Source organism: Pelobates fuscus, chromosome 7 (genome assembly GCF_036172605.1).
Source record: "Pelobates fuscus isolate aPelFus1 chromosome 7, aPelFus1.pri, whole genome shotgun sequence".
NCBI classification, from domain to species: Eukaryota; Metazoa; Chordata; class Amphibia; order Anura; family Pelobatidae; genus Pelobates; species Pelobates fuscus.
In genome coordinates, this window is record NC_086323.1 from 182,925,426 (window position 1) to 182,953,129 (window position 27,704).

General features: G+C 42.2%; 1 protein-coding gene across 1 annotated transcript in view; it reads left to right on the plus strand.

Annotated features, from left to right (window-relative positions):
• RO60 (Ro60, Y RNA binding protein) overlaps positions 1–27,704 on the plus strand; it is a 64,089-nt gene that overhangs the window by 6,345 nt on the left and 30,040 nt on the right. Inside the window, exons 3-6 of the mRNA XM_063426949.1 lie at positions 15,004–15,224; positions 17,308–17,454; positions 22,000–22,137; positions 24,415–24,531. Of these exons, the coding sequence (XP_063283019.1) occupies positions 15,004–15,224; positions 17,308–17,454; positions 22,000–22,137; positions 24,415–24,531 (623 nt within the window). The remainder of the gene's footprint in view (positions 1–15,003; positions 15,225–17,307; positions 17,455–21,999; positions 22,138–24,414; positions 24,532–27,704) is intronic.

The window sequence follows — 27,704 nt, forward strand, 5'->3', positions numbered from 1 at the left end:
CAGATCGGATGACCTTTACACAGCAAAATATAGAACAGGAATATTTGGGATACGGCTGAGAAATCTATAATTGAAACATAAAAGTGTACATAGTGTAAATCTACATAAAGTAATTAGTAAGTGATCATGAAATGCACTCACGAGATGTAGATGAAAAGATAGCGTTTCAAAGGTGCCTCCCCCGGTAGTGATGGGGGGCTGATGCCTTTCTCCACTTGCTCCAGACAATAGATGATAGTTTACAAGCTGAAATTAATAGACAACTGTCATAAAATTTTCACTTATCTGGCTGAGCATCCATATTAGATCAAACTCACAAACACTTGCCTATCTCAGCAATTCCAATTGGAAGGACTGCATGACAACTGTCTGGTTGTCAGTGACCCAAATTGGAGATCTAGATATTTAAAAAAAAATATATATATATATTATGTTTTTTCATTCTTGGTGTATTTTGGTGGTTTAAAAAAAAAAAAATGTGTGTGTGTATATATAATACATTTTTTTTTTATATATATATATATATATATATATATATATATATATATATATATATATATATTCATGTCTAATGTTTACATAATTTTGGGGGACCTGTGTGACAACCCAGGCATTAAGTTCAGAGAATTAATTTGCAAGCCATGTATGTGACCCTATAATTATCGAAAAGCCATAAAACCTGTACATACTGTTCTCGAGAGACTTCACTGAACACAAATGAGTGTTTTAGAACTTATCACGACGCAATGTTTGTGAAAAATGCAAAAAACAAATATGAACGTTAACTTTGGCCAGGGTTTGTGACTAAGTGGTAAATAAAGCAACAACAAAAATTCCCCAGGCACTCAAGGTGTTGAAGCCGCATGCAGTTTTAATGAAACAAAAAGAACAGCAAAGTTTCGACCTGCTAAGAGGTATCAAGACCTCTTAGGCGGTCGAAACGTTGCTGTTCTGTTTGTGTCATTAAAACTGCCTGCGGCTTCAACACCTTGAGTGCCTGGGGAATTTCTTTGTTGCCTTATCGTTGTGGGATTGCTGGTCGTGCGGCTCCTATCATCACTTTTGTAATTGGTCATAAAGACTGGGCATCTTAACGTTCTGGCCAATATTCGGTATTTTCGGCAATATCGATATCGGCAAAAAAACCCAATAATACATACCAGGACCGCCGGGCCCATTACAAGTCAGTCGGTCCTGGGGGGACCCGCAGCAAGCGCTTACTTACCTTCCCTTCAGCTCCCCTGTCTAAATCTCGCGAGTCCCGCGGCCGTCTCACAGGAGCTGAAGGGAGCTGCTGGGAAGGTAAGTAAGCGCTTGCTGGGCTCCCACTGCACAGTCCATGCCACCGGACCACCAGGGAATGCCATAAATTAAATGGGGACATAAAATTAATATTTAAAATAAATACCACTTGTTCACTATACACACTACACAAACACACTCTGCATTCATTATATACACTCTGCATTCATTATGTACACACAGCTCCCCTGTCTAAACATACTGCATCTACTACATGTGGCATGTATATTTTGTGCATTTACCTTTAGAAATAGTTTATTTTTCCAAAATGGTAAATGTTCAGAATATCAGTAAGCTATCGGCCTGAAAGTTCACACATTATTGGTCGATCCCTACTGGACATACCCCATTTTGAATACATTTGTTGTCTACTTTTGAACATGGAATAATTCTCATTCCTTGGTTACCATACGTTCTCAAAGGTAACATAAGCAATCTTCCAAATTTCAATGTGTAAAAACTGAAATGGGTAAGCCTTATATTTGACCTGTAACTTTCCAAAACACCATAAAACTTCTCATAATAATTTCTCAATTTCTTTTTTAAATTGTATTCATATGAAATTGTTTCATAATTAATATTTGATGTGAAGCTTTATTTTGCTATACATGTGGGTGCACTTAGAGACACTATAGGTGTCTAGGTGCAGTGTCTCTATTGCACTTAGTGCTGCAATGTAAAACATTGTCGTTACAGAGAAACATTGCAGCACTATATCTGGCACCAGTGGCTGTCTACCAGTCAGCCACTGGAGGCTCTTCCTTGACCCAAACAGACCTTTCATCCAGTAACTGACTCTCTGCATAAGGACATCTAGCTTTAGATTTTTCTCCACATGCCAGCAGTCGAAATTCTGGGGACTGCACGCAAGCTCAGGTAGTCCCCTTCTGCCTGATGTAATAACAGGCCTATGCAGTGCCTGAATGGGGAGTGCCTGAGCTCTCAAGCTGTCCCACTAGAGCCTGTAGTAAAAGTTATCAAATAGGTTTTTAAAGTAAATAAGGACTTGTATTGTGTGTATTTTAACCCCTTAAAACCGGAGGGCGTACTATTACGCCCTATTCTAAGCGGCCCTAAACGCCGCAGGGCTTAATGGTATGCCTTCTCGGTTGTTCTTACTTACCTGGTCGCCGGCGATCGCAGACGGGGGACTCACCTGGGATCCCAGGGAGTCCCCCGCGGCAGATCCTGCCTCCTGATCCGGCCAGTGTTTGTGACCAAATGGCTACTAAAAAAGACTGGACATACCCAATTTGCAATACCTTGGGTTGTCTACTATTGCAAATGGTATGCCATTATGGGTGTAAATTTACTTCCTGGGCTACTATACAGTCTTAAATGCAACGTAACCAATCTGGCGAATTTCAATTTCAAATGTAACGTGATATATTTGACCCAGTAACTTCCCAAAACACCATAAAACCTGTACTGTTTTACACGTGGGACTTTGCTGAATACAAATATGTGTATTTTATTGCAGTACAAGCAAACAGTATTATGACATTGACAGTTAAAATGTCATGTAGAACTCAAAAAAATTTACAATTTCTTATTTTCTCCCATTTTTTTTCATAATAAATTGTTACATAGTTAGCTGAAAAGAGACTTGCGTCCATCAAGTTCAGCCTTCCTCACATTTGTTTTTTGCTGTTGATCCAAAAGAAGGCAAAAAAAAAAAAAAACCCAGTTTGAAGCACAATTTTGCAACAAGCTAGGAAAAAAATTCCTTATTGACCCCAGAATGGCAGTCAGATTTATCCTTGGATCAAGCAGTTATTACCCTACATTGAAAGATTATATCCTTGAATATTCTGTCTTTGCAAGTATGCATCTAGTAGCTGTTTGGACTCTGATAAAACCACTTCTTCAGGCAGAGAATTCCACATCCTGATTGTTCTTACAGTAAAAAAACCTTTCCTTTGCCTTAGACGAAATCTTCTTTCTTCTAGTCTAAACGCATGGCCTCCTATGTAAAGTCCGGTTTGTGAATAGATTTCCACACAATGTTTCGTAGTTAAATATGAATTTAATATGAAAGAGGTGAATTACGGTTGGACAGACATGTAGCGCAAATGCCAGGTTTTGTTTTGTTCACAACGTGTACATTTGGCTCAGTCCTTAAGGGGTTAATATTTAAAAAAAAATGTATATATTTAAATTCTAACTTTATTTTGATAATATACATATATAATCAACATAATTTTAGAATGTTATCAATATGTATATTTATATGGCTATATATTAATACAAATTAATATATTTACATAATTAAGTCATTTTATTATTTACAATTTGAGGGGACCTGCCTGACAACCCAAGCAGAAAGTCCAGGAAATGTATTTCACAAGCCTTATATTAAACCCTGTAACTTTCCACGACACCATAAAACCTGTACATGGGTGGTACTGTTTTACTTGGGAGAATTCGCTGAACACAAATATTAGTGGGTTTTTTTAAAACCGTAAAACACTCACAGTTATGATAGTCAGTGAAAATACCTTTGTTTGCATTTTGCACACATAAACAGCACTTTCACTGACTAATTGTGATACGATTTACTCTTTTGAAACACTAATAATGGTGTCCAATTAAAGTCTCCCAAGTATAACAGTACCCCTATGTACTGGTTCCATGGTTTGTTTGTTTGGGTTTGTTTTTTTTCTTAAAGTTGGAGTCAAATATAAGGCTTGCATTATCATTTCTTTTTTTTTTCTTTTTTTTTTTTAACATTGAAATTTGACTGGATATGTTGCCTTTGAGACCATTTGGTAACCCAGGAATAAGCATTACCCCCATGATGGCATACGGGTTTGTTTTCCTGGCACTGGAGAATCCCTCTAAGCTGATGTTTTGTTGGTACTTGGTTTCCCCTTTCAAAACCTTGTCGGTGAGCTGCATAATTGGCAGCGGGGTAAGCGAGGCTGACTTTACCAATACAGACATGTTTGGAATAAAAACATATGATAATGGCGGGGCCTGGCATCAAAGATGGCCGGACGCACTTTCTCATGGCTCTCCTCGACTGGCCATTAAAGTGTGTGTTTGTCAGGGAAACCACGAAAACTGACCCTTATTTTACAGGCTATAGCTGTGCACAGCATACTTACCCGTTGGGGTCTAATTTTAAAGCGTCCTGCTGGATGAGATCCCCCTCTAGACCGGTGGGGTATATCCTGGCCGCCACTGGGTTACACAGTCCCATGAGGCCTGAAACCCCAAGCACCATGTGGCGTGCCCAAGATGGCCACCGTGCCGAACATACAGAGCTCTAGCAGGAGTCAGTGTTGGAGTGATCACTTCCACGCTAGATTTGAGGCAATCTGCTAGGAATTCTGACTTCGCATTCATAGTAGTCTAAGCACACCTGACCTACCAGCTGTTCAAATGGAGAATGCAGCCTAGCTACCTACCTATCCTACTGTGAGGCAGAGAGCCTGCACGGCACCTACAAGGCCTCCGCTGCCACTACCCTCACCTCGAAGACAGTAAAGCTTGCACTGCGCAACACTATAGTCTCATTACAGAAAGCAGCAGCTGGGTAAGGAACCAAAGCGAGTGTCTCGCTGTCAGGGGAACTGCTCATGAAGAAAATACCACGTACCTGACTTGCGACCCACACGAAGAAAGAAGCACATGTGACATCTGTGGCTGGAGCAAAACTGCAGAAGCTGGGAGGTGAATAGCAGTCACCGCAATCTGCAATGCCGGAAGATTCCTGCTCAGCAAGGCTTCCTGTGTGCATGGAGGTGGACACGGAGCCTGGTGCTCATTGTGGAACACTGCTGGAACCAGTCACCACACAGGGTCGCTTCGACACTTTGAACTGGCAGGGAGCCCATGCACGTCTCAGACTCTCAGACCCCTGCCTTTTTTCTATTGTACAGACAAGTGTGTTCATTATACTTATATATCAGCAATTGTACAATGTAACTGATGTCTTCAGTGCTTGCCTTTCATTAAACCAAGACATTGCAAATGTTACAACCAAAGAACCTGCATTTGCAGATACATTTTTCACTACTACAGATTAAATCCGGTTAGTGGAAACATTGATCATAGTTGGATTTGTGTTCAGCAAAGGAAAAACCATTTAGACAACGCTTACACACGAACTACCTTCATGCCTTTTTTTTTATGTTGCTCGTGCAAGTTCTATCCTATATATGTTTGCTATTTGCGGATATTGAAGATGTTTACACTTCTATGGAGCTTGTTTGCACACCTTGTAACTGGAGAATGTTCATCTTCCTTGTTGCACTTGTACTTTTTCTGTCCTATGCTGTGGAGGCTGGAGTCATTGAAAATGGGGAAACTCTGGTTATGGATAAAAAGGTTCAATTACAAATCAAAAAGTCAATACAGGAAGCTAGACAGAACAGAAAATTACCAAAACTGGCCTCCACTGAATAGAACAATTACCAGGTCTGTCTCTGCAATGGACAACACTATTATTTATAGTAATACAACTCATCACATCCCAACGGGGGACATGAAAGCACAATTGAAAGAAGACACTTGTGTTTTTTTTGGATCAAACCAAGTGTTTGTTTATCTGAGTATCTGCTCCTGTCCAAGTTATTCAAAATATAAGCGTGTACTCTCTGAAGTAATCACACTGAGACACCAAGTTTCAGGTTAATGAAACTCTTTGGAATGTTTAATCAGGGGGCAGAAATGCATCCTATGCAGAAAGCAAGATAACAGAGAATACATCTTTAATTGGTCGAGTGTTAAGTGTCGCATCTAATGCCCTTCCTCCAAAGTGTGATGTCACCAGCATCCTGGGTGCAGCTCTGGCTTGAGACGCCATCTTAGCACATGGCATTCTTTACACGATAGGAGGGGGTGCTCTAGCAGCCATTTTAGGCAAATAGACATTTTACTAACATTAATTTCCATCCATAACACTTGTATAGAATGCAAATACATTTTTTTTTTTTTTTTTTTTGCATTTCAAGCTGTTGTAGATTATAAAAAAAGTTTTCCGTCTTCCTTCCACCCTGGATCAACCTCTGACCTCCAGGAGCGCGTATCAGGAACATTAGCGCTCAGGGGAGTATACAAAGTATAGCAATCCCCAGTGTGACTATAGCAGTAACCCTTCAAAAATGTAGCCTTGTCTCGTTATTGAAAAGGGAACCTGCTCCACCTTAATCACTAGCTCTTTTAAGAGCTCTGCTCCTCTCTCTACTCGGATCCAGTGGATGGGATATCGTGACTACCCTGCAGCACAGCCTCTTGCTGGGAAAAAGGGCATCTCCAACGGCAGATACCCGTCTACAATCAGGGTAGCCGTTACAACCTGGTCACCACCAGCACGAGGCAAACCGCACCGGCTGCACTCTCTAGCCTAAGCGACCAGGACAGCAGGCGTTGCAAGATGGCGAATGCACCCCAGCGACCTGTTCCTACACACACAGCCTGCTGGCCAGGGTCATAAACCAGTGGAGCACTACCTCGTTCAACCGGACAAAATCTTCCAAAGGTTCTGAGAGCATCTGGAACACCACAGCAGACTGGCACAACCTAATCCCGAGGAGGAGGGTTGAGGTGTGGAATCGGAAGGCCTCCCTTAGGCGAACCCCACAGAGCAGCTACCACTACTCATTCTAAATGCTGACCTAGGCCAAACGGATAACACCGACCACATCGCCAGAAGCCTGACCGCCACAGGCGGCGAAAGACCTGGGCCTTCCACGGTGCCCGAAAGAGGGGAGACCAGGCCTCAAAGGTGCTGGCCTTCCTTACTGCCTGGGGATGTAGGGCAGCCTCCCTACACCCGCAACTTACCGTCCCCCTGTGGAACCTCCCAGCTCAAGGTGCCTCCCTATCTACCATGTGTATTGGATGACTGTAGACTCTCTCTGGTCCACAGAACCTGCTAGCCAACGCTCCCAAGCGGAGCTTCCCGTATAATGCTCCCAATTTAACTACATGCTTATTTTATGCCTCTTATTTTCACTTGCCCTGTCGGGTTGGTGGTTTGCCTAGCATGTTTATCAGCCTGATTTTACAATTTTCCTAAATGCCTGTAAGCAGGTCTAGCCTTGCTCTAATAGTTGTGTATGCTATCGAAACATTCATTACTCGCAGTGTCGCATAGGCCCTCTATCAGACATGCGAGCTTGATCTATGACTTCAGTAGTTAGGTTTGTTCCTACTAGCATTTGCCTAACTGTTGTACACAGTCTACTTGGTCTTCTCACACCAATGCTTAACTTGTTTAAAACAGAACTCGCTTAGACTTGACATGAGCCGACTGCAATTAGAATATGCAATAACGGGTCTCTCAATATTCAATAATGTACAGCTTACTGATGACATGTTTATTCAGCCAAGTTGCTAGACAATGCAGTTTTACATGTTTCCCTCAAAAACGCGCTTAATGTATTTCAGCCATGTCTTTCTATTATATATACGTGATACTTGTCCATGTTGTCATGGCAGGGCAGGTATGTTTGTTCCTAACGAAATGCACAATAAAAAAGATTTACTCGAAGCGGTGCCTAACAACTGAGGAGAACGGTCGCACGCTCGATGAGCTCCAGGCCGCGATAAGGGAAAAACCCTCCATCCACACCCTTAACCGGGCAAAACTTGTCTCTGAGGGACCCCATCAGATAAAAGAACATAATGGGGCAAAAAACTAAAGCTCAGACCTTAAAGGCCCATGCCGGGCATGGATATCGGCGAGCTCTGGCGGCAGGCCCGCAGCGCCTCAGGCCCCAATATGGCGTCTCTACATGGCGGGTGCTCTGATTTTTTTCGAGGAGACATCGGACGAAGGTGAGGAGGAACTCTCCTCGGGTCACCCTCAGCCACCGCCGGCCAAAACGCAGCCTCCACCACCGGCCAAGGCCACCACGCCTGTGAGCATGGAGGCCATCAGAGAGCTAATGGCAGAACACCACACAAAGATTTCGGCGGATGTCGCCTCGATCAGGGACGCACTGCAGGGCTTGACAGGCCGTATTGGGACCGTGGAAGTCTCCATGACCGCCCACATCACCCAAATCCAAACGCTGCAGCAAGAAGTCCAGGAACTGAAAACGCTAGCAGGACAGACTGATCTAAAGTTTGCTGCACTTGAAGATAAACACCGCATGAGGCACCTTAAGATCAGGGGCATCAGCGACGACATACCTGATACCGAACTCCCCCATCCCACAAGGCAACTTCTTACAGCTATGCTGACTCCAAAAGCAGCTAAAGCTGTGACAATAGACGGAGTATTCCGTATTCCAAAGCCCGCTAGGGCTCCAGCCACAGCTACACAGGACGTTATTATACAGTTCCAGGCATACAGGGACAGAACAGTACTGGCAGCTACCAGGGATACACCATCCTACCTCTTCGAGGACATGTCTCTCTCCTTTTACCCTGATTTATCAGGAGCGACGCTGGTGTGGAGGCGATCGCTACAACAATTGACAGCCCTCCTGCGAACGCACAGCATCAGGTACCGCTGGGGCCCAGCACATACCCTACTGATCACCAAGGGCGACACCGCACTTACGATACGCAGCATACAGGAGGCACCGGCGACACTACGAGAGCTACAGCTCCCGACGGACTCTCTGGCACTACCGACGCCAGCGGACAGACACATGAATCCACCGACTTGGTGCACAGCAGGCGCGGCGGAATTCATCCCCACGAGGCAAGCAGGAATTCCTAAAGCCAAGGCCACCACCTGAAAGGACTGGGACTCTATAACATATTGCCGGGACTTTGCCCTCACGAACTGACCCTGAACCAAACCACAAAATACCGGAGAGCTGTAGCCCCCTTTGCGGATGGCCGCACTCCCCTACCCAACGACAACCACGCACCACACACTAGCGTCCGGCCCCTCTATAGGAGCTGACTTAACCCCTCACATCTCCACTGCTACGCGGGCACCCCAAGCTAGCCTTTATGCCCAGCAACATAGAACAGGAACAGGTATCTGGCCCCCACCTAGCTCACCTAGCTCCCAAAGCGAAAACACCTCCCACCGCCCTCCATATCCATGCCCATAAGGGATTCACCGAGGATCTCACCACCCGACAACAAACGGGCACCACACATACCCCCCACTAGGCATAGTAGCCCCGGACACATCATATGCAATACCTACCTCCAGGCAGGCAATTACCGGTGCTTGAGGAGGCATGGGAGGCTAGGCTTGTCCCCAGTGGCTTACTGCCTGATGATACACTATTTACATAACTGTCATATTAGCAATGATACTCTCTGGGGCAAACAAGGTCCAACTCCACCTTCCATAAAACAAGGTCTCTTAGTCCAAACGCTAATAACATAACGTTTACAGGCATCATGTGGTATTATATTATGTAGTATCGTATTATATTATGTGGTATCGAGACGTTTCTCTAAAACGTGTCCACTTTATATCCACGCTAAAACAAGCGATATGACGAGGTTAAACGTTTTTTAACATTTGTTTTGTTTTATTTAATTACAACCGATTTTTATTCAAGCCTCTCTTGACAGTTAACGGTTTGGTATACAATAAGTTAAACTACGCTTGTGCGACATAGCCAGAATGGTACTCTAGGTTACCCAAATTTAGTTGTCTAGATGCATCAGCGAAGTTGCCTTTAAGCCAAGTAACAGAATTAACAATCGGTCCCCTTAAGGTACGCTGAACCAGTTGTTATTTAGCAAACTGTTTATTGTAGTTCATTCATTACTGCCTAACCTATCACCATGCTCTTCAAAACAAAATTTGTGCAATTTCTTTCTGCCACTGTTTTACTCGCATATGTTCCAGTATAAATGCATGCTGTTGTGGCGTATGTACTCACCTGCACACCAAAAATAAAGAATTCAAAAAAAAAAAAGATTTCCACACACAAAAAAACGATAATGATGAGGAAATTTTATGCCTGGATATTGGTTTCGGATTTTGACCCCTGTTTATCAATTATAATTAAAATATATATATATATATATATATATATATATATATATATATTCAAAGAAAAAAATCGGAGCACTCCAAAAGGACTTCTTTATCAGTGTTTACTGTGACAAACGGTTACATCAAATCATCAAATCGACGTTTCGACCCCTTAGGGTCTTTTTCAAGATCAAATAATGTGTGAGATAACAAAGTTTAAATACAAAAATATTAATGAACAACTCACCAATCTCGTGTGTGCGGCTACTCGAACCCGGAAGTGTTCCACCCCCTCACGTGACTCATCGGACGTACGTGCGTGCGCGCGTCATAGTTGCTAAGAGATGGAGTATAAACTCCGTGAGAATTACTGCGTGGTTGCTAAGCAATGGAGTGTAAACTCTGTGAGTGAAAGGTGGGGGTACCGGAAAACCCGTGCATAGAGACATATAGTTCAAAGGAATTACGAGATCCCGAAAAGAGATCATAAAGTGTTAATTAAAAACAAATGAATATGAAAACATATTCAAACGGAGGATTTCTGGTATGTTGAAAGATGTCACATCGGGCCAGATGCCGAAAAAAGAAAATGATCTAACTGTGACAAAGTGATAATGGTGTGTACGTGAAAACGTGAACAAACAAAAAACCAAAGAATATATATATATAAACATGTACGGCAAAGGCCTCAAGGACATACCACTAAAGCTGATCGTGATTAATGAAATAAATGTAAACATTAGAATATCAAGAAAATTTAAGGAAGTATACATTGTGCGATATTATCTACTAGGGCCAATGGTTATAGGTAACGCTGATCACAAGGTTAAATATCAATATCTGGAAAAAGGTTTAGCTATTGAAATACACTCATAAAAACATGGTGTATGAGATGTATTCATTTAGTCCCTTTGGAGTGACAGTGTCTAGGCGGTGTATCCAGTAAGTTTCACGTTGTAGTAATAGTTTCGATCTGTCTCCTCCTCTGGGACTGGGTGGTACATGGTCAATGGCCATAAATTTGAGGGTAGGAAGTCTATGATTCAGTTGGAGAAAATGTTTGGCAACGGGTTTATCGGATTTTTGGTCCCTGAAGGCAGTGGTGATAGTAGATCTATGGCCTCGGATCCTTTCTCTGAGGGTCAGGTCCGTTTTTCCAACATAGGACAGACCACACAGACAGGTGATTAAATATATAACGTGGTCAGTCATGCATGAAATGTAGTGGGTGATGGGAATTCGAATGCCACTATGTGGGTGAACGAATGAGTTGCCCGTATTCATGTGGCTGCAGGTGACGCATCCACTGCAACGGTAACAGCCTTTCTTGGTAGGTCCTGTAGATTTCTGGTAACATCGGATGGGATCACTTTTAACTAATAGATCTCTCAGGTTCTTATTTCTCCTTAAACTGATATTGGGTTTTTGAGAGAAAATTGATGGTAAATTTTTATCAGAGCCTAAGATGCCCCAGTATTTGTGCATAGCTCTTTGGATTTGTGGGGTACCAGTGTGAAGAGTAAGTGGTAAGTACATCTTGGTTGCAGTAGGTATATTTCTAGCAGTCTCCATGTGTTCCCTTGTCATGTGTCTGTTGGCTTTATCCAATGCTCTTTCAAGGACTGCACGGCTGTAACCTCTGGCCAGAAATCTCGCGGTCATCTCTTGCAGTTGGTGTGCTTGATTTGTAAGATCACTGTTGTATCTCAACACCCGCATGTACTGGGATATTGGGAGTGACTCTTTCAACTTTAGTGGATGATAACTGTTGAAATGAAGTAGAGTGTTCCTCGCGGTCTCCTTGCGATAGAGAGTATAGCCCAATTTACCAGTCTCAATGTCTTTATATACAGAGACATCCAAAAATTGGATAATCTGGGTATTTACAGTGAGTGTCAATTTCACCGGAAGTTCTGAGGAATTAATTTCATTGATCATCTGTTCCAAATTGTCAGTGGTTCCCGTCCAAATCAAAAAAAATATCATCTACAAATCGATGGTATACAAGTATCTGTTGATGGAATTTCTCCAGAATGTGTTGAGTTTCGAAAAGGAACATGTAGGCATTGGCATATGATGGTGCCATTGCTGCTCCCATTGAAGTGCCCATCAGTTGTAAGTAGAAATGGTCTTCGAACTTAAAATAATTGCAAGTGAGAGCTATGTGTAAAAGCTCCATAAGAAATTCAATGGGAGGACCATTATATTTGGGAGAATTGGAGAGGATCTGTCGTAGTGCTTGAACACCTTCGCTGTGAGGTATTATTGTGTATAGATTTTTGACATCTAATGTGACCAATAAATGTTGTGCTTCCACTGAAGTTACCTTGTTGATGTTATTCAGGAAATCACTGGTGTCTCGTAGACAAGTTGGAAGATCCGTGACTGAGGTTTTGATGTAATAGTCGATATATTTAGCGATGGGTTCAAGTAGGCTATCTCGAGCCGAAACTATCGTTCTCCCTGGTGGATTCAGTGGGTCTTTGTGAATTTTTGGTAGGGTGTATAGGACAGGATGTTTGGGGTATTCAACTTATAGAAATTTGGCCAAATTTAGATCAATGAAACCATCTGTATTCCAGTGTTGATGGTGGTTTGAATTCTGTTCTGAAATTTCTTCACCGGGTTATAGGTTAATTTCTGGTAAGTGGTTATATCCGAGAGTTGATTGTATATCTCATTTCTGTATTTGACATAAGACATCACTACAATGGCTCCCCCTTTGTCCGCGGGGCGGATAATAATGTCAGGGTCTGATGTGAGATCTTGAAGGGCCTTCTTTTCAGAGCTGGTTAGGTTCTGTCGATTATCAGTGGGATTCTTAAATGCTTGTTCAGATTCTTTCTTCACTGATTGCATGAATGTCTTGATGGATGTGTTAGAGGTTTTTATATCACCCTTGTACTTCACTTTAAATGGTTGTTGGGGGATTGTAGTGGTTGTGGTGGTTTCTGACATCGTAGGACTATCTTTCCATCTCTCATAGTTTGACAAAGTACGTTGAATTTTGTAAAATTCGATATCAACTTGTAGCGGAGCTGGTTTGGAAACAGGTACAAAAGTCAGTCCTTTTGAAAGGACTGCTAAATGGTGTTCTGTTAAATTCTTTGATGATAAATTAAATACAAGCTTCATCTCTTCCTCAACTGTGGTTTTCCCTTTAAGCCTGTACTTCGAGTGTCCCTTCTGTCCCCTCCTGGTGATTGGGTTCTTTTTCCTCCTCGGAACGGAATGTTTAGTGTTCCTGGGGATTCGTGCGGTCGAATGCCAGTCTCTAAAAAAGGACGTTTATCTTGTGTGGTACTTTCCTCTTGATTATCAGCATCCGATGCCGATTCTCCAGAGCTGATATCAATAGTTTGAAAGGTGGGTTTTTTAATGCGATATCGGTATCTGGGGAAAGGTTCTCTATTCGATGTTTGGTTACCACTTAGCCATCCATATACACGGTGACTCGTGTAATCGTAGTTGACTTTATCTAATTTCTGTCTCTTGAAGCGGATGAGTTCATTTTTATACTTATTTATGTCATCCTGTAGTTTGAGCATATGTTCCGTTGCGGCAGAAGAATGTAATAGCTCCACATTAGTATTTTCAACATCTTGAATGGTTTGTTTTACGCCTATGAGTTCCTTCCCCACCTCCTCCACCACTATCACCATCCAATCTAACGAGCATTTGTTGGCAATGTTCATCCATTTGCGGCAAAAGTCAGGGTTTTGTCTCCCAATAGTTGGGGAGTTTCTCACCCTGAATCCTCGAGGGATCCGCTTTGCTCTATGATAATCAGATATGAAAATGCCGTGTAAATCAAGGTCGACTTCCCTCCTTCTCAATTTAACCCCTTAAGGACACATGTCGTGTGTGACACGTCATGATTCCCTTTTATTCCAGAAGTTTGGTCCTTAAGGGGTTAATGAGGTCATTGTATAAATCCTTAATGGTAGTGGAGTGTGAAAGATCTTTAGCTGATTTGGACCATAAATATATATATATTTTAAAGGGATGCTATTGTCACCAAAACCACTTCAGCTTAATGAAGCAGTTTTGGTGTATAGATCATGCCCCTGCAGTCTCATGGTTTAGGTGGCTTATTTGTGTTCCTGACCCTGTAGTGTTCCTTTAACGTTGCACTGGGCAAGTTGATATTTAAGTCCTCGAGTGCAAGATCCGTGGGTGATTATACTTATATATCTATCATCCTCAGACTCACTCTCACGCCAATGAGCCTGCAGGAGCTCAAAGACTTGAGGCTATTGCAGTTTACTCAGAAAAGGGGGTGGGATAAATACAATTCTATATATTTTATTTTCCTTTTCTGAGTAAACTGCAATACCCCTAAGTATTTCACAATTTAATTATATGCTTGCCACAAACCCGTGTAGAGTATGTTGATGGTACCTTACCTTTTTTGAACCATTTGACTACTACCACCAGAGAACTAGAGGCTCATTGGATGAGTGTTTATCGGAGCATGATTGGCCTCAGATAATCATGCTTAAGAACTTCCAGCTCTTCAGCGTTACTACTAGAGGGTTGGAAACGTTGTCCAGCAGACCCAAGGTAAGAAGTAAAATTGTTTGGCAACATACTGGGCACCCCTGGCACCATAGCCATTATAGTTAACTGTAGTGGTTATGGTTATGGTCCTATTCCTTTATTCTTGTCTGGCACTTATCTGTTTTACTCCCCCTTTTTTTTTTTTTTTTTTTTTTTTTTTTTTTAATTCTTTTGTAGAAAAGGAATATTCCATTTTATTACCCTTGACAAGAAGTTCTTGATTCTCTTTAATGCAGTTGTTACTTTGGTGACCAAATACATATCCAAAGGTTGGAAGGAAGTTGAGGAAGCCTACAAAGAAAAGGAATTATCCCCTGAGGTGGAGAAGGTCTTACAGTACCTAGAGGCTATTGAAAGAGTGAAGCGCACGAATGATGATTTGGAGGTCGTTCATTTAATTGAAGAACACTGTTTAGTCAGAGAACACCTCTTAACCTGCCATTTGAACTCCAAAGAGGTAAGAAGATGGTTAGTGGTGTGTTTTTTTTTGTTTTTGTTTTTGTTTTTTTCCTGCTTAACATAACTTGAGGTAAAATAAACATGCCTTTTCATATAGTATTAGTCAAATTATTTAATATGTTGTTTTTATTTTCACCTTCCTGAGCTTTACTGCTATACTGTCCCTTTGGATTTGTGGCAAATGTAGCTGTCCAATGCCTACTTATCTGTAATTTGCATCCTGGAGACGCTAAAAAATTAAAACCCCCTGATGTTGTGTTGGTCCTCCTCTGGCAGGTACACACCACAGTAACCTCACCCTTGCTGTGCAGCACACAGGATTAGTGAGTGCCAGGAACACCTGGAGCAGTTGGTGGTCTTCACCTACAGGTAGTGCCAACTACATGCTGCTCCTGCTGGACCAACATCTAGTTTAAACCCCTGCTTAACCACCTGGGATTATAGCCATAGGCGTCCGCAGGAATTTTTCCAGGGAAGGGCCTAATTGTAATGACTTAAATACTCTGCCTCTTTTTGCACAGCAGGGCTGGGGATACAAAGCTGCTCTGAAAAAAAAGTATGCTACCCCTTTAAGTCATTCTGGTGTGTGTATGTATATAAATATGTATTATTGATTTTTGTTTTTAATTCAAAATATTGGTTCTGTCACTGTATAATTACACTTTATTTTTTTTAACACTAAGCATACTCTCATGCAGAAACAAATCTCACGGACAAGCCCATTGATACACATAAGCTCATTGAAGTAAACACACAAGATCACTGATACACACAAATAAGCTCACTGACAGACTAGCTTACTGGTACAAACTCTGACACACAAGGTTACTACAGACAATCTCATTGGTATACAAACTTACTACAGACAAGCTCACTGACACACACACACACACACAAGCTCACAATAACTGCCATGGACTGTGGGAGACTAAGGGGTAAAGCCTCCATGTTCTGTCATCTTCCTTCCAGGAAGGTTAGCAGAGGGGGTGGGGCTTGTGAGGGGGTGTGGAGGAGGCAGAGCACAGAGGCACCAAATTGCTGGGGGAAAGGGAGTCCCATAGTGCTTCCTCTTGCCCCCTGGTAACCTAAATGTGACCCCCGGCACCTCCCTTCTTTCCCTCGGACTGAGCTGTCATAGTCCGAGGGAAAACTGCCTGTGGGGAGGGGGCAGGTTTTAAACTCAACGAGTGGCAAGTGCCCCTTGCCCCTTTCTGCAGACGCCCATGATCATAGCTTCCTTGTTGCAGGTAGGAGAGGGGTAAAAAAAAAAAAAGCACAAGCACATTACACACTGCCTGCAAACCTTACATGCACTGCGCATAGCCAGCAAACCTCACGCTCCGTGCTCATAACCAGCAAACCTTTACACAAAGCCGGCGCGCCCACAAAAACACTCTGGGAGTTGAAGGAAGAGAGTAACACATTCAAGGTTATTCGCTAAATGCAAAATTTTCATAAATCACATTTGAATTGAAAAACTGTAGCAAAATGTTTTGATTGGCCAGTTGTTTTTTTTTTGTTTGTTTTTTTGTTTTTTTGTTTTATTTGGATTTAAAGAGAGACACTATAGACACCAGAACAACATCTTGTTGTAGTTCTGGTGAGTATAGTCAGTCCCTGCAGGCTCTTTTCAGAGAAAATGCAGTGTGTACATTGCAGCCTAGGGACACCTTCAGTGGCCTCTCCTCAGACGGCCACTAGAGAGGTGCTTCCTGGGTACATTCAGCATCTCTATGCTCTGCATGGAGACACTGAACTTTCCCCATAGATGCGTTGATTGAATGCATCTGAAGAGATGCTGATTTGGCTCCAGCCCGGCGCTTTGGCTTAGATAAAATCCTATGAGAAAACATTGTGATTGGCTGAGATCATCACTTCTGAGTTGAATTGTAGGAGATGCATTGGTGAGATGCTTGCCCAAGGAATGCATCTCCAATCTGGGTTTCCTGGTTCTAGGGCAGGGATGTTACCACTTCTCTAACCAGACAATATATGTGGGGATATATATCAGGACATGTGGATTTTCATAATCGGCTACTAGATTGGGCTTGCGTCTTTAATGCACTTTTACAATTTTTCAGATATGGAAGGCACTTCTCCAGGAGATGCCGGTTACAGCAATGTTGCGAAATCTAGGAAAGATGACGGCTAATTCTGTTCTTGCACCAGGAAGTTCAGAAGTTCAAATGGTCTGTGAACGGTTGAATAATGAAAAATTGTTGAAGAAGGTATGTCTAGCTTTGCAATTTTGGTCTATTTGCACATTTGTTTTTTCTAAACCCAATAATGCAATACACTCAGTCGCAGATGGATCTGTCTGCCAAGCCTTAAAGTGTACAGCCAGTGATGTAACCACTTTCTCTTAAATAAAAGTGAATCAAATTCAATCTGCACACTGCACTAGCAGAATTGCTAGCAGATGTAAAGACCTTGCATGAATCTGAATTAAAAGCTAAACTGTTACCTTTCTCACATTTTGTTTTTTCTATTGAAGGCAAAAAACAAAAGTCTGAAGTGCTTTAAATTTTGCAACAAGCTAGGAAAAAAAAAAATTCTTCTTGACCCCAGAATGGTAGTCCAATATCATCTTGGATCAATAAGCAAAAATTGTATCCCTGTATATTATGTTTGTTTATCCAATTGCGATTTAAACATCTGTATAGACTCCTATAAAACCACCTCCCCAGGCAGAGAATTCCAAATCCTTTTTGTTCTTGATGTAAAACAAACTCTTTAATTTTCAAACTCCTTGGCAGAATCCATGACTATCACATCCATTGCAACACCCCTTCATCTGTACCGTCATCTTCATAGAATACAATTAAGTTTGTATGGTTTATGAAACCTGGGTCATTTCAAACTAATAACCATGTTCTTACCAATGATTTCCTAGTAATCCCTTAATAACCTTTCAAATACTTTACCAGCCACAGAAGTTAAGCTTTCAGGTCTATAATTTCCAGGCAAGGATTTTGAACTCTTTTTGAATATAGGAACCACATCTGCCTTCTTCCAGTCCGCTGGTAAAATTCCTGAAAGAAAACAATCTTGATTTTAAATACAGAGGTTTACCCATTTCCACACTTATCTCCTTAAAGCCGCATTGTCCCTAATTGCTTCCTCTTTTTCTTCCTCTCAGAATCCTTTCTTCCTTTCTGATCTAGTGGTGTGTTTTTTTTTTTGTTGTTTGTTTTGTAAACTATAAGACAAAGGGGGCGGGGCCGGACCGCCGAGCTGGACGGTCGCACTCGACACCAGCTCCGGCAAACTAGGCCCAGATTGACACCAAAACTGCAATTTTGGGCAGAAAACCGTCCAGCACCGGTGGCCCTCAGCGGGTAGAGAGCCCTGGATCTAGGGAGAGGCTGGCCAAACGGGCTTCAGTCCCCAGGAGGAGGGTTCCTCATCGGCACCTCAAGGTCTACTCAGGCGGTGAGGGGGGGTAGACGGCTGCTGCCCCACTGACTGCCGATCAGCGCTCAGCCATGAGTCGGACCTGCGGGGAACTGGCCCCAAACACCCCCCCCCCCCCCCCCTCCCGGTCCGCACCCTCAAGATCCAAGCACAGTAACTGGGCTGCAAAGACCCGCAACTCAAGCATTGTAATTAAAATGGCGGAGGCCATGTGCGATGGCATAAAGCCTGCATACATCATTGAATTTAAATATGTTACTCACCTCTGTTATGGCTGGAAATTAGGAGGCCTTCTTCCTTCTCCGGGCACAGTACAGGACGACGCACTGATCAGCCGGCTGCCCGTAACCGCTCAGCCTACTGCTCGCACCCACGTTGACCGCTGGAAAAGCGAGACCTCAGCTTTCACCCCAGCCTGGCGTAAACTGAATGACGAAAAGCGGAGGGGTCGGTACCTGCCGCATACTTTCACACTGGACTATCCCCTGAAGCATACCAGCGGCATCAGACCCGAGTTGCAAACCTTAACTGGACTCACCGGTTCCAGCGACGTCCTCAAGGCATTTTATATCATCACAGGGACACACACAAGTGTCATGCAACATATGGGATATCACTTACAGTAAATGAGCGAGGTATCTCTCACGACCCCGGCAGTCATCTTTGGTCTCTGTTCCTGCTCTCGCCTATTTATTTTATTTTTTTTTCAATATGGACTTACATGGACATAAGTACTTGTTTAGCAGTTAGCCTGACTTTAGTGGTCCCTGTTATACAATATGTCTGTCTAGCAAGTAATTTAACGTATAATGAGTAACCTGTCCCAATCGAATACAGCCTGGCATGTAATCTACCATACGTCATTTAATGCATCAGTTGCAGCTATGTCTAGCTTGCATTTAACCCCTTAAGGACACATGACGTGTGTGACACGTCATGATTCCATTTTATTCCAGAAGTTTGGTCCTTAAGGGGTTAATTTTAACATTTCGTTAATCTTTAAGCTTATACTCAACGCTGCAGTCAGCGCACCAGTTGAAGGTATTGTTTGAATAATAATTTTAAAAATGTGCCGCTATTTTAAAGCCACAAATGTGACCTTCTATGTTCTTGATTTACTTACTAATGCTGTTGTGGCATTGTAAGATGTTATGTTATTCCATGCACACAGAAAATAAAGAATTTAAAAAAAAAAAAAACTATAAGACAAAGTAGGGACTACTTTGTCTTATTTATGCTACGCTTGACCTTCTTTGACCAAAGGAGGAATTTAAGTTGGCTCCATTTCCTGTGTCAGAAAAAGTACTCACCCTTCTCCTTGACACAGGAAATGGAGCTGACTTAAGCTCCTCCTTTGGTCAAAGAAAATAAAGTGTAGGAAAAATACATAAGACAAAATTGTCCCTCCTTTATCTTGTTTTCAAGAAAACTAGATCAGAAATAAAGATAAGAGCAAATTCTAAGAGGAAGAAAAAAGGGAAATATAGGAGAAAGCTAAGTTCTGCATATGACAGTGCCACTTTAAGTACTCATGGGTGAATATTGTCAGACCCCAGAGCTTTCTTAAGTTGCTGTAGCACCTTGTATTGAGTCATCCAATAACAATTTTTCTGCAAGTTTTTTTTTTTTTTTTTTTTTGCAGTATTCATTTTGCATATAACTTGCATAGGTTGTTCCTCAATATATACTGAGGAAAATTAGTTGGCTAACAAAGACTAAAAGGCAAAACATTTTTAAATAACACGCACATCTCTGCTCAGTGTACCTACACTTTCATTTTTTGTTTCTTTAAAATTTGATTCTGCTCGCTTTGGCTATCAATTTCTCATTTTCTTGTTTAGCCATTTGCACTGCCTTTTTGAATGCATTATTGGCTTCTTTATATCTTAAAGGATCACTATAGTGTCAGGAAAACATACTTGTTTTCCTGGCACTATAGTGCCCTGAGGGTGCCCCCACCCTCAGGGTCCCACTCCCGTGGCGCTGAAGGGGGAGGAAGGGGTTAATACCTTACCTTTTTTTCAGCGCTGGGGACTCTCCTCCCTCTTCTGACGTCCCTGGCTGCGCATATCACAGTGGGAAGCGCCTCTAGCGGCTGTCAATGAGACAGCCACTAGAGGCTGGATTAACCCATTTGTAAACATAGCAGTTTCTCTGTTTACAGCAAAAAGGGCTAAACCTAGCTGGACCTGACACCCAGACCACTTCATTAAGCTGAAGGGGTCTGGGTGCCTATAGTGGTCCTTTAACCCCTTAAGGACCAGACTTCTGGAATAAAAGGGAATCATGACGTGTCACACACGTCATGTGTCCTTAAGGGGTTAAAAAGGATGCCCCTAGTTTTTTTTGTTTTTTTTTTAACATGGAATGGCTGGGTGTTAAAATGGCAAACGTGTTTTTTTTTGTTTTTTTTAAGTTTATTATAAGTAATGGACCTAATCCCTCAACTTTCTTTAATCTTTAAAAAAATTTAAAAAAATCCTTTTCATACTCTGGACTATAGTTTCCCTTTTGCCACAATAGAAATGAGAAGGCAGGAGCACTTGTAACTAATGATCACACCTCTCATGTAGTCAGTAATCAAAGTTCATCAATGCACCTCTTTTTAAAAAAAAAAAAAAAAAAACCTAGCTAGTAGATATTTGAAAAATGTAATATCCACATTTTCCTAAATTATCTCATTAACCTAGACTCATGGCACAAGCGTGGTACTGCTTTAGATGGTTTGTTTCCTTTCAGAGTTCGTGCACATTTGCAGTGGATTAACCATTTGTTTAAGCTATATCATTCTATTGACAAGACTAGGGATGTAAATATATCCCTATATTATATAATATTATATCATTTTTTATTTTTTTATCTATATACAATTTTTAGAAATGATGGAACATGGGAAAAAGAAATGAAAATAATTGGAACTTCTAAAAGTCTATCCTGCCTGTGTCTATTCACCAAAAATTTGTAACACTTTAGCCTGAAACCCCCAGGCCTTTTTCTTTGCTTGACTGCCCTGATCATCCTTTTAAAGGATTACCCAAGGCATCATGACCACTTAACTGATTTAAAGTTGTCACGATGCCTGGAGTGTGCAACATTTTGTTGTGAAACACAGCTCATACTGCGTTTAACCATTTTTGCTGCTGAGCTCTACAGATTTGGATGCATAGGCACTTGATTATTGGCAAATAATTGGAACTATTGGAGAATGCTCTGAGTCAAAGAATGAGGGTCAAAATAAGACACCTAGCTTCAGCAACTCTATAGAAACCGGATGTCCTACAAGTGTAACCAAATACGCCAAAAGCTTATTTATTTTATTTTTTATTTTATTTCTTTCCCCCTCCCCAATTTGTTTTTAGGCTCGTATTCATCCTTTTCACATTTTAGTTGCACTGGAGACTTACAGAAAAGGCCGTGGAATCAAAGGAAAGCTCAAGTGGTCTCCTGACAGTGCTATTCTTGAAGCTCTTGACAATTCCTTCTACAAAACGTTTAAGGTAATGCATGTTATTTTAGTTAAAGTAAATTTACAAAATGTAAATCCAAATACGGTCTATAAACCAGGGGTGTTCACATTCTCACTTTTATTCCAGGAGTGCTAGACCTGTTAGGGCTCATTCTGTTAGGTCAACTTTTTATTTTTGCACTTACCGTATATACTCTAGTATAAGCCGACCCGAATATAAGCCGAGGCCCCTAATTTTACCCCAAAAAACTGGGAAAACTTATTGACTCGAGTATAAGACTAGGGTGGGAAATGCAGCAGCTACTGGTAAATTTCTAAATAAAATTAGATCCTAAAAAAATTATATTAATTGAATATTTATTTACAGTGTGTGTATATAATGAGTGCAGCGTGTGTATGAGTGCGTGCAGTGTGTGTGTGTTGCAGAGCCTTGGTGGGGGGTGGGCAATTTTATTATTATTATTTTTAATTATTTTAATATTTTATTTGATTATTTTTTATTTTATTTTATTTAATTAGTATTTTTTTTATTTTCATAATTTTTATTGTTATTTTTTATTTTATTTTATTTGTAATATTATTTTTTTACTTATTAATATTTTATTTAGATTTTTTTTTTTTCGTCCCCCCTCCCTGCTTGATACATGGCAGTTCAGTGAGGGGGCTGTGGGGGCTGCAGATATCTTACTTACCTCTCCTGCAGCTCCTGTCAGCTCTCTCCTCCTCCGCGCCGTCCATTCAGCTCTTCTGTCAGCTCACACTGTAAGTCTCGTGAGAGCCGCGGCTCTCGCGAGACTTACAGTGGGAGCTGACTGAGGTGCTGAACGGACGGCGCGGAGGAGAAGAGAGCTGCAGGAGAGGTAAGTAAGATCTCTGCAGCCCCCACAGCCCCATTGTCTGCATTATGGCAATGCAAATTGCCATAATACAGACACTGACTCGAGTATAAGCCGAGTTGGGGTTTTTCAGCACAAAAAATGTGCTGAAAAACTCTGCTTATACTCGAGTATATACGGTATACAATAAATTAATACAGATGTGTGTAAAGGAGAGAAAAATGTGAGTTTACATAATGTTAACATTTCTTCTTGTCTCTTCGGGGGTGAAGAAATAAGTTTTGGTTTCCCAATTCTCATTCCACCAAATCTAGTGTGGAAAGTTCAAATTAACTCCTCACATGCATTCCAGAACCCTCTATTTTACTATCAAAATTTTATTTAACATTATTGGCAACATTTTATGAGGACGCTATACCTTGGTAATTGAGATCTGTCTCCCAATGATAAGAAAAGGCAACATGTGCTCAAAATATCAAATTCTTTTGGGACATATTTAACCCAAACGTGCAGTCTGGGACTCGCCAGATGCTGCGTCCTGTACTTATGATAGGGAAGCCACGAGCTCCTAAGCAGGAGCTTTCGTTTGCTCTCCTGAGCTGGGCCAACTCATCGGCTGTGAGCCTCAGCTAATCCTCCTCTGCCAATGAGCGAAGCCCTTTCATTTAAGAAATTAGCTCACCACTCTGAAGTATTGCAGTTGGACTATTTACAGGGGAGCGCTTGTCTCGTAACCGTTAAAACACACTGTAGCAATAGTTCAGTGACCTATTAGGAGCTTTGGGGACCCGATGCACAAGCTTGCAGAATACCACTCACACACATCCAATGCTTCAAAGGAGATTCCGAACTTTACTCCTTTGTGTGCCAATCACATTACTTGAACATGGTCCATTTTACCCATTTTGTTTTTCAAATGTTTAAAATCAAAGGGATTAAAGTGTCCTGCATATAAGTCTTCAATTGACTGCAGGGCCAGCCCCACCTCCTCATATATGCGCAAGTGTTTGACTTGCTGTGGAGCAACCATAAAGCTTCTGTTGGCTCTTGGCATCACATAAAGGGTGATCTCATCCCACTCAGCCACTTCTTATCGCAGCAGCTTGGCACAAAAAGCACAGATTCATCTCCACAGCATGTTGCTGGCAGTGCAGGAAAAAGTGTGTAATTGCTTGTTAAAAGACTTCTGCAACCCTTTTCTACATGTCCTGTTGTCTCTCACCCCCTCTTTCTAGTTGCGTTCAGCTCATTGGAGCAGGGTCCTCATCAACCTATTGTTCCTGTAACGTTTTTTAATTCTCATTTATTGGTAAATCTCCCCCTCTTATGATATTAGTATTTATATAGCGCCAACATATTCAGTAGCGCTTTACAATAATATGCGTTTCCCTAAACCGCAATTGAACTGCTCTAGGATCTATTTATAACTTTTTTTTCTATTTTTTTTGTTGTTGTTTTTTTACACCCTTTAGATTGTGGAACCAGTAGGAAAAACATTTGTTTTGGCTATTGATGTGAGTGGTTCCATGGACCAGCAAGTTTTGGGAAGTATCCTCAACGCTAGCACTGTGGCTGCAGCAATGTGTATGGTGAGCCTATTATAGACAGTTATTCTACTTTGTATATAGTTTATTTTAGAGCACATTACTAGTGTTTGTTTTATTGTGTTTTTTGCTTAATAAAAAGATCCTCACTGAAGTGTCAGATTGCATACTCTTCATACATTAAATGTTATTCAATAACTGCTCCAAATCATTGAAATTCAATTAAAGTAACCAGGTTTTAAATAGTTTAACCATTTTAATATTTTACTAAAGTAGCTTTGTTATTTAAACAAAACAATCAAATTAATTCGCTATCATCATGTATTTGTGTTAAAAACACAAAGGGGGCGGAGCCAGCTATTGAACCGACAGGTCGCATCCTCAGAGGGCTCCCGGCGAAATCAGCCTAAAAGTCCCAAAATATTGAACAATTACCCCCCAAAAAGCACGCTAGCTACCCACGTAGGGCGCAGACATGGGCAGGAAGAGTAAGAAGCCCAAGCCCAATCCGCCCCGGTTGGGCACCAGCATAGGAGACCTGTGGCGGCGAGGGCATGGCGCACAAGAGCCTGACATGGCCGCCTACATGGAGGGCTTCGAGGACTCGGATGAACTGCTCTCTGAGCCAGAAGAGCTCTATCCGCCCACGATACGGGAAAAGCCCAACCCGAAGCCTGCCACGCAACTTGACACAGCTCCGGTCACAAAAGCCGAAATGAGGGAGCTGCTGGCAGAGCTCCGCCAGAATATCCAGGAGGACGTGGCAGGCATGCGGAGAGACATAAAGGGCCTCACGGACCGCATGGAAACCGTGGAGCAAAACTCTCACACGCACACAGGGCATGTGGCCGCACTCCAACAGGAGATGAAACTACTACACCAGAAACACGCGAAAGTGGAGCAGGCCATGGCTGCAATGGAGGACTCACGACGCGCCCAGAACCTTAAGGTCAGGGGCATCGCTGACTCAGTCCCAGACTCTGAACTTCCCCACCTTGTGCGGCGCCTGTTAAATATGATACTGCCACCAAAACAGGCCAAAGGAGTAGGCCTTGACGGCATGTTTAGGATCCCTAAACCACCAACGGCCCCATCAGCAGCAACCAGGGATTTGATAATCCGATTCCAGAAGCGACAAGACAAAGACGCAGTAATGGCCGCAAGTAGAAGCACCGTACTGATCATCTTCGAGGACATGACTTTATCATTTTATTCAGACTTCTCTAGGGGGCCTATGGCCTGGTGCTCTACTCTTAGGCCTTTTACCACCTTGCTCCGCGAGCGTGACGTCAAATATAGATGGCGCTCACCGCACAAGCTTCAAGTGCACCACGGAGACGCCACATACCTCATAGCGGACTTACAGGAGGCGGAGGCCCACCTCTCTGCCTTGGGAGACGCCATGCGGAGACACCACGCAACCTACAAGCCACACAGATGGAATCCAGCTACCTCCAAACCCTTCGTTCCGGGTGGACCCACCCGCGCTGCACAGACTGTAGCCACCACCTGAGAGCTTCCAGGGGACTGCCAGGCCTCACTGGCCACTAATACCATTGCATTGCTTTTCTTTTTCTTTCTCATAGGTTTATCGCTTTCAGTTGGCTTTTAATTTTGTATATAGTTTCGGGTGAGATTGTGTTTCTTGGGGACGAATTCTGGGGGCTTACCCACCATGGAGGTTCCCGCTCCGAGAGGGCGACACTAGAGCAGCACGACACTATCGGTCACACCTGACCCTCACAGCTAGTAAGACCGCCCGTGCCGTTTAGACGGCGGACGCTCACGCATCCCCAGGCCACAACGACTCTAGGCCCAGCCACGAGAGGCCCGCATGGACATTACGTTCGCACAAATCCCCGACACCTGGGCTACATGCTTAGGGGATTGCCCCGAATCACACTTCACGCTACATAACAACCATATGCATGTAGGATGGAGACTCCTACGGAATCCCCACATACACCTCTCGACGCTCTGACCTTAGGGCCGACACAGGCACACATTTATTAACCCTACAGGCCCTTAAAAGCGGACCACTATACGTGTGGCGAGGCCTCCCATGGAAACCAAGGAGCTCAGAATCAGGACCATGTAGGCAGTATCTCGCAATAGTATGTACTGTACGCTACACCTTAGGTTACTCTCACGTAGTTCTATAGTGTATATACACTGAGTCTTTAGGTTACCGCTCAATTACCCCCGATCATCCATGAAACTATTGTGATAGCGTACCAAGAGCAGCGCTGTAAACCGTATACCTGCACCTGCAGACTTCAGTTATTTTATTAATATTTTTAATGGCGTTAGCGTAAACTAGATTTGGTAGAACCATACCATGACTAACATGACTAGTAAGGTGACCCTACCAGGACCCACACACCGGACAAGCGGAACTAGGCCGCACTCAGTAGGGTTAAAAAACTTTCTCCTGTAACTATCGTAGGACTAGATTGTTTCATCTTTAAGAATAACTCATTCTTAAAGTAAAATATAAAAATGTGCCGGCACTCCCATGCCAGAAATGTTTATTTAATGTGTTACGTTTTCTCCTATACAACTAAAACTGTTCTGTACATTCATGTATCACGGTACGATGTTTGTGACTGCTATTGTGGCTGAACAAGCCTATTGTTATAACATGCACAACAATAATAAAGCATTTAAAAAAACACATATAAAATTGGTTTAGCTGAATTGCTAGTTCTGTTGAATCTGTATGAAAGAATAGATTACGCCCTGCCCCCAACCCCTTATCACAATGGGGCTGATTTGAATCCTGGTTCCCTAAATATGGTAGAACCTTGAAGTGAAAAGATTAATGAAAGAACAAATCCCAAAACCTGGCTTACGGTCAAGCTATAGGATAAAGATAAGATTCCTAAAAACATTTAAATCTTAGTCCCTTAAAAAGGATAACGCTCATGAGCATGTATTTACAAACCCCTTAATAAGGTGAAAATACCTTTCAGAGTTGTTACTAAAGTAATGGGTAGCCGCAAATTACCATACAGACTTGGCTATAGAGATATTTTAAGGTAACCCCAGATTCTAATTTGCAAGCTGAAGTACTCTGTTCAAACTACATTTGTCTCTGGTTAAAAAAAAAAAACAATTGGCTTCTAAATAGAGTTCGGTATTTACAGATGAAAATGAAGGAAAGGGACCTCAGTTAAGAAAAAGGATAAATGAGTCATTTATTACACATGAATTTACAG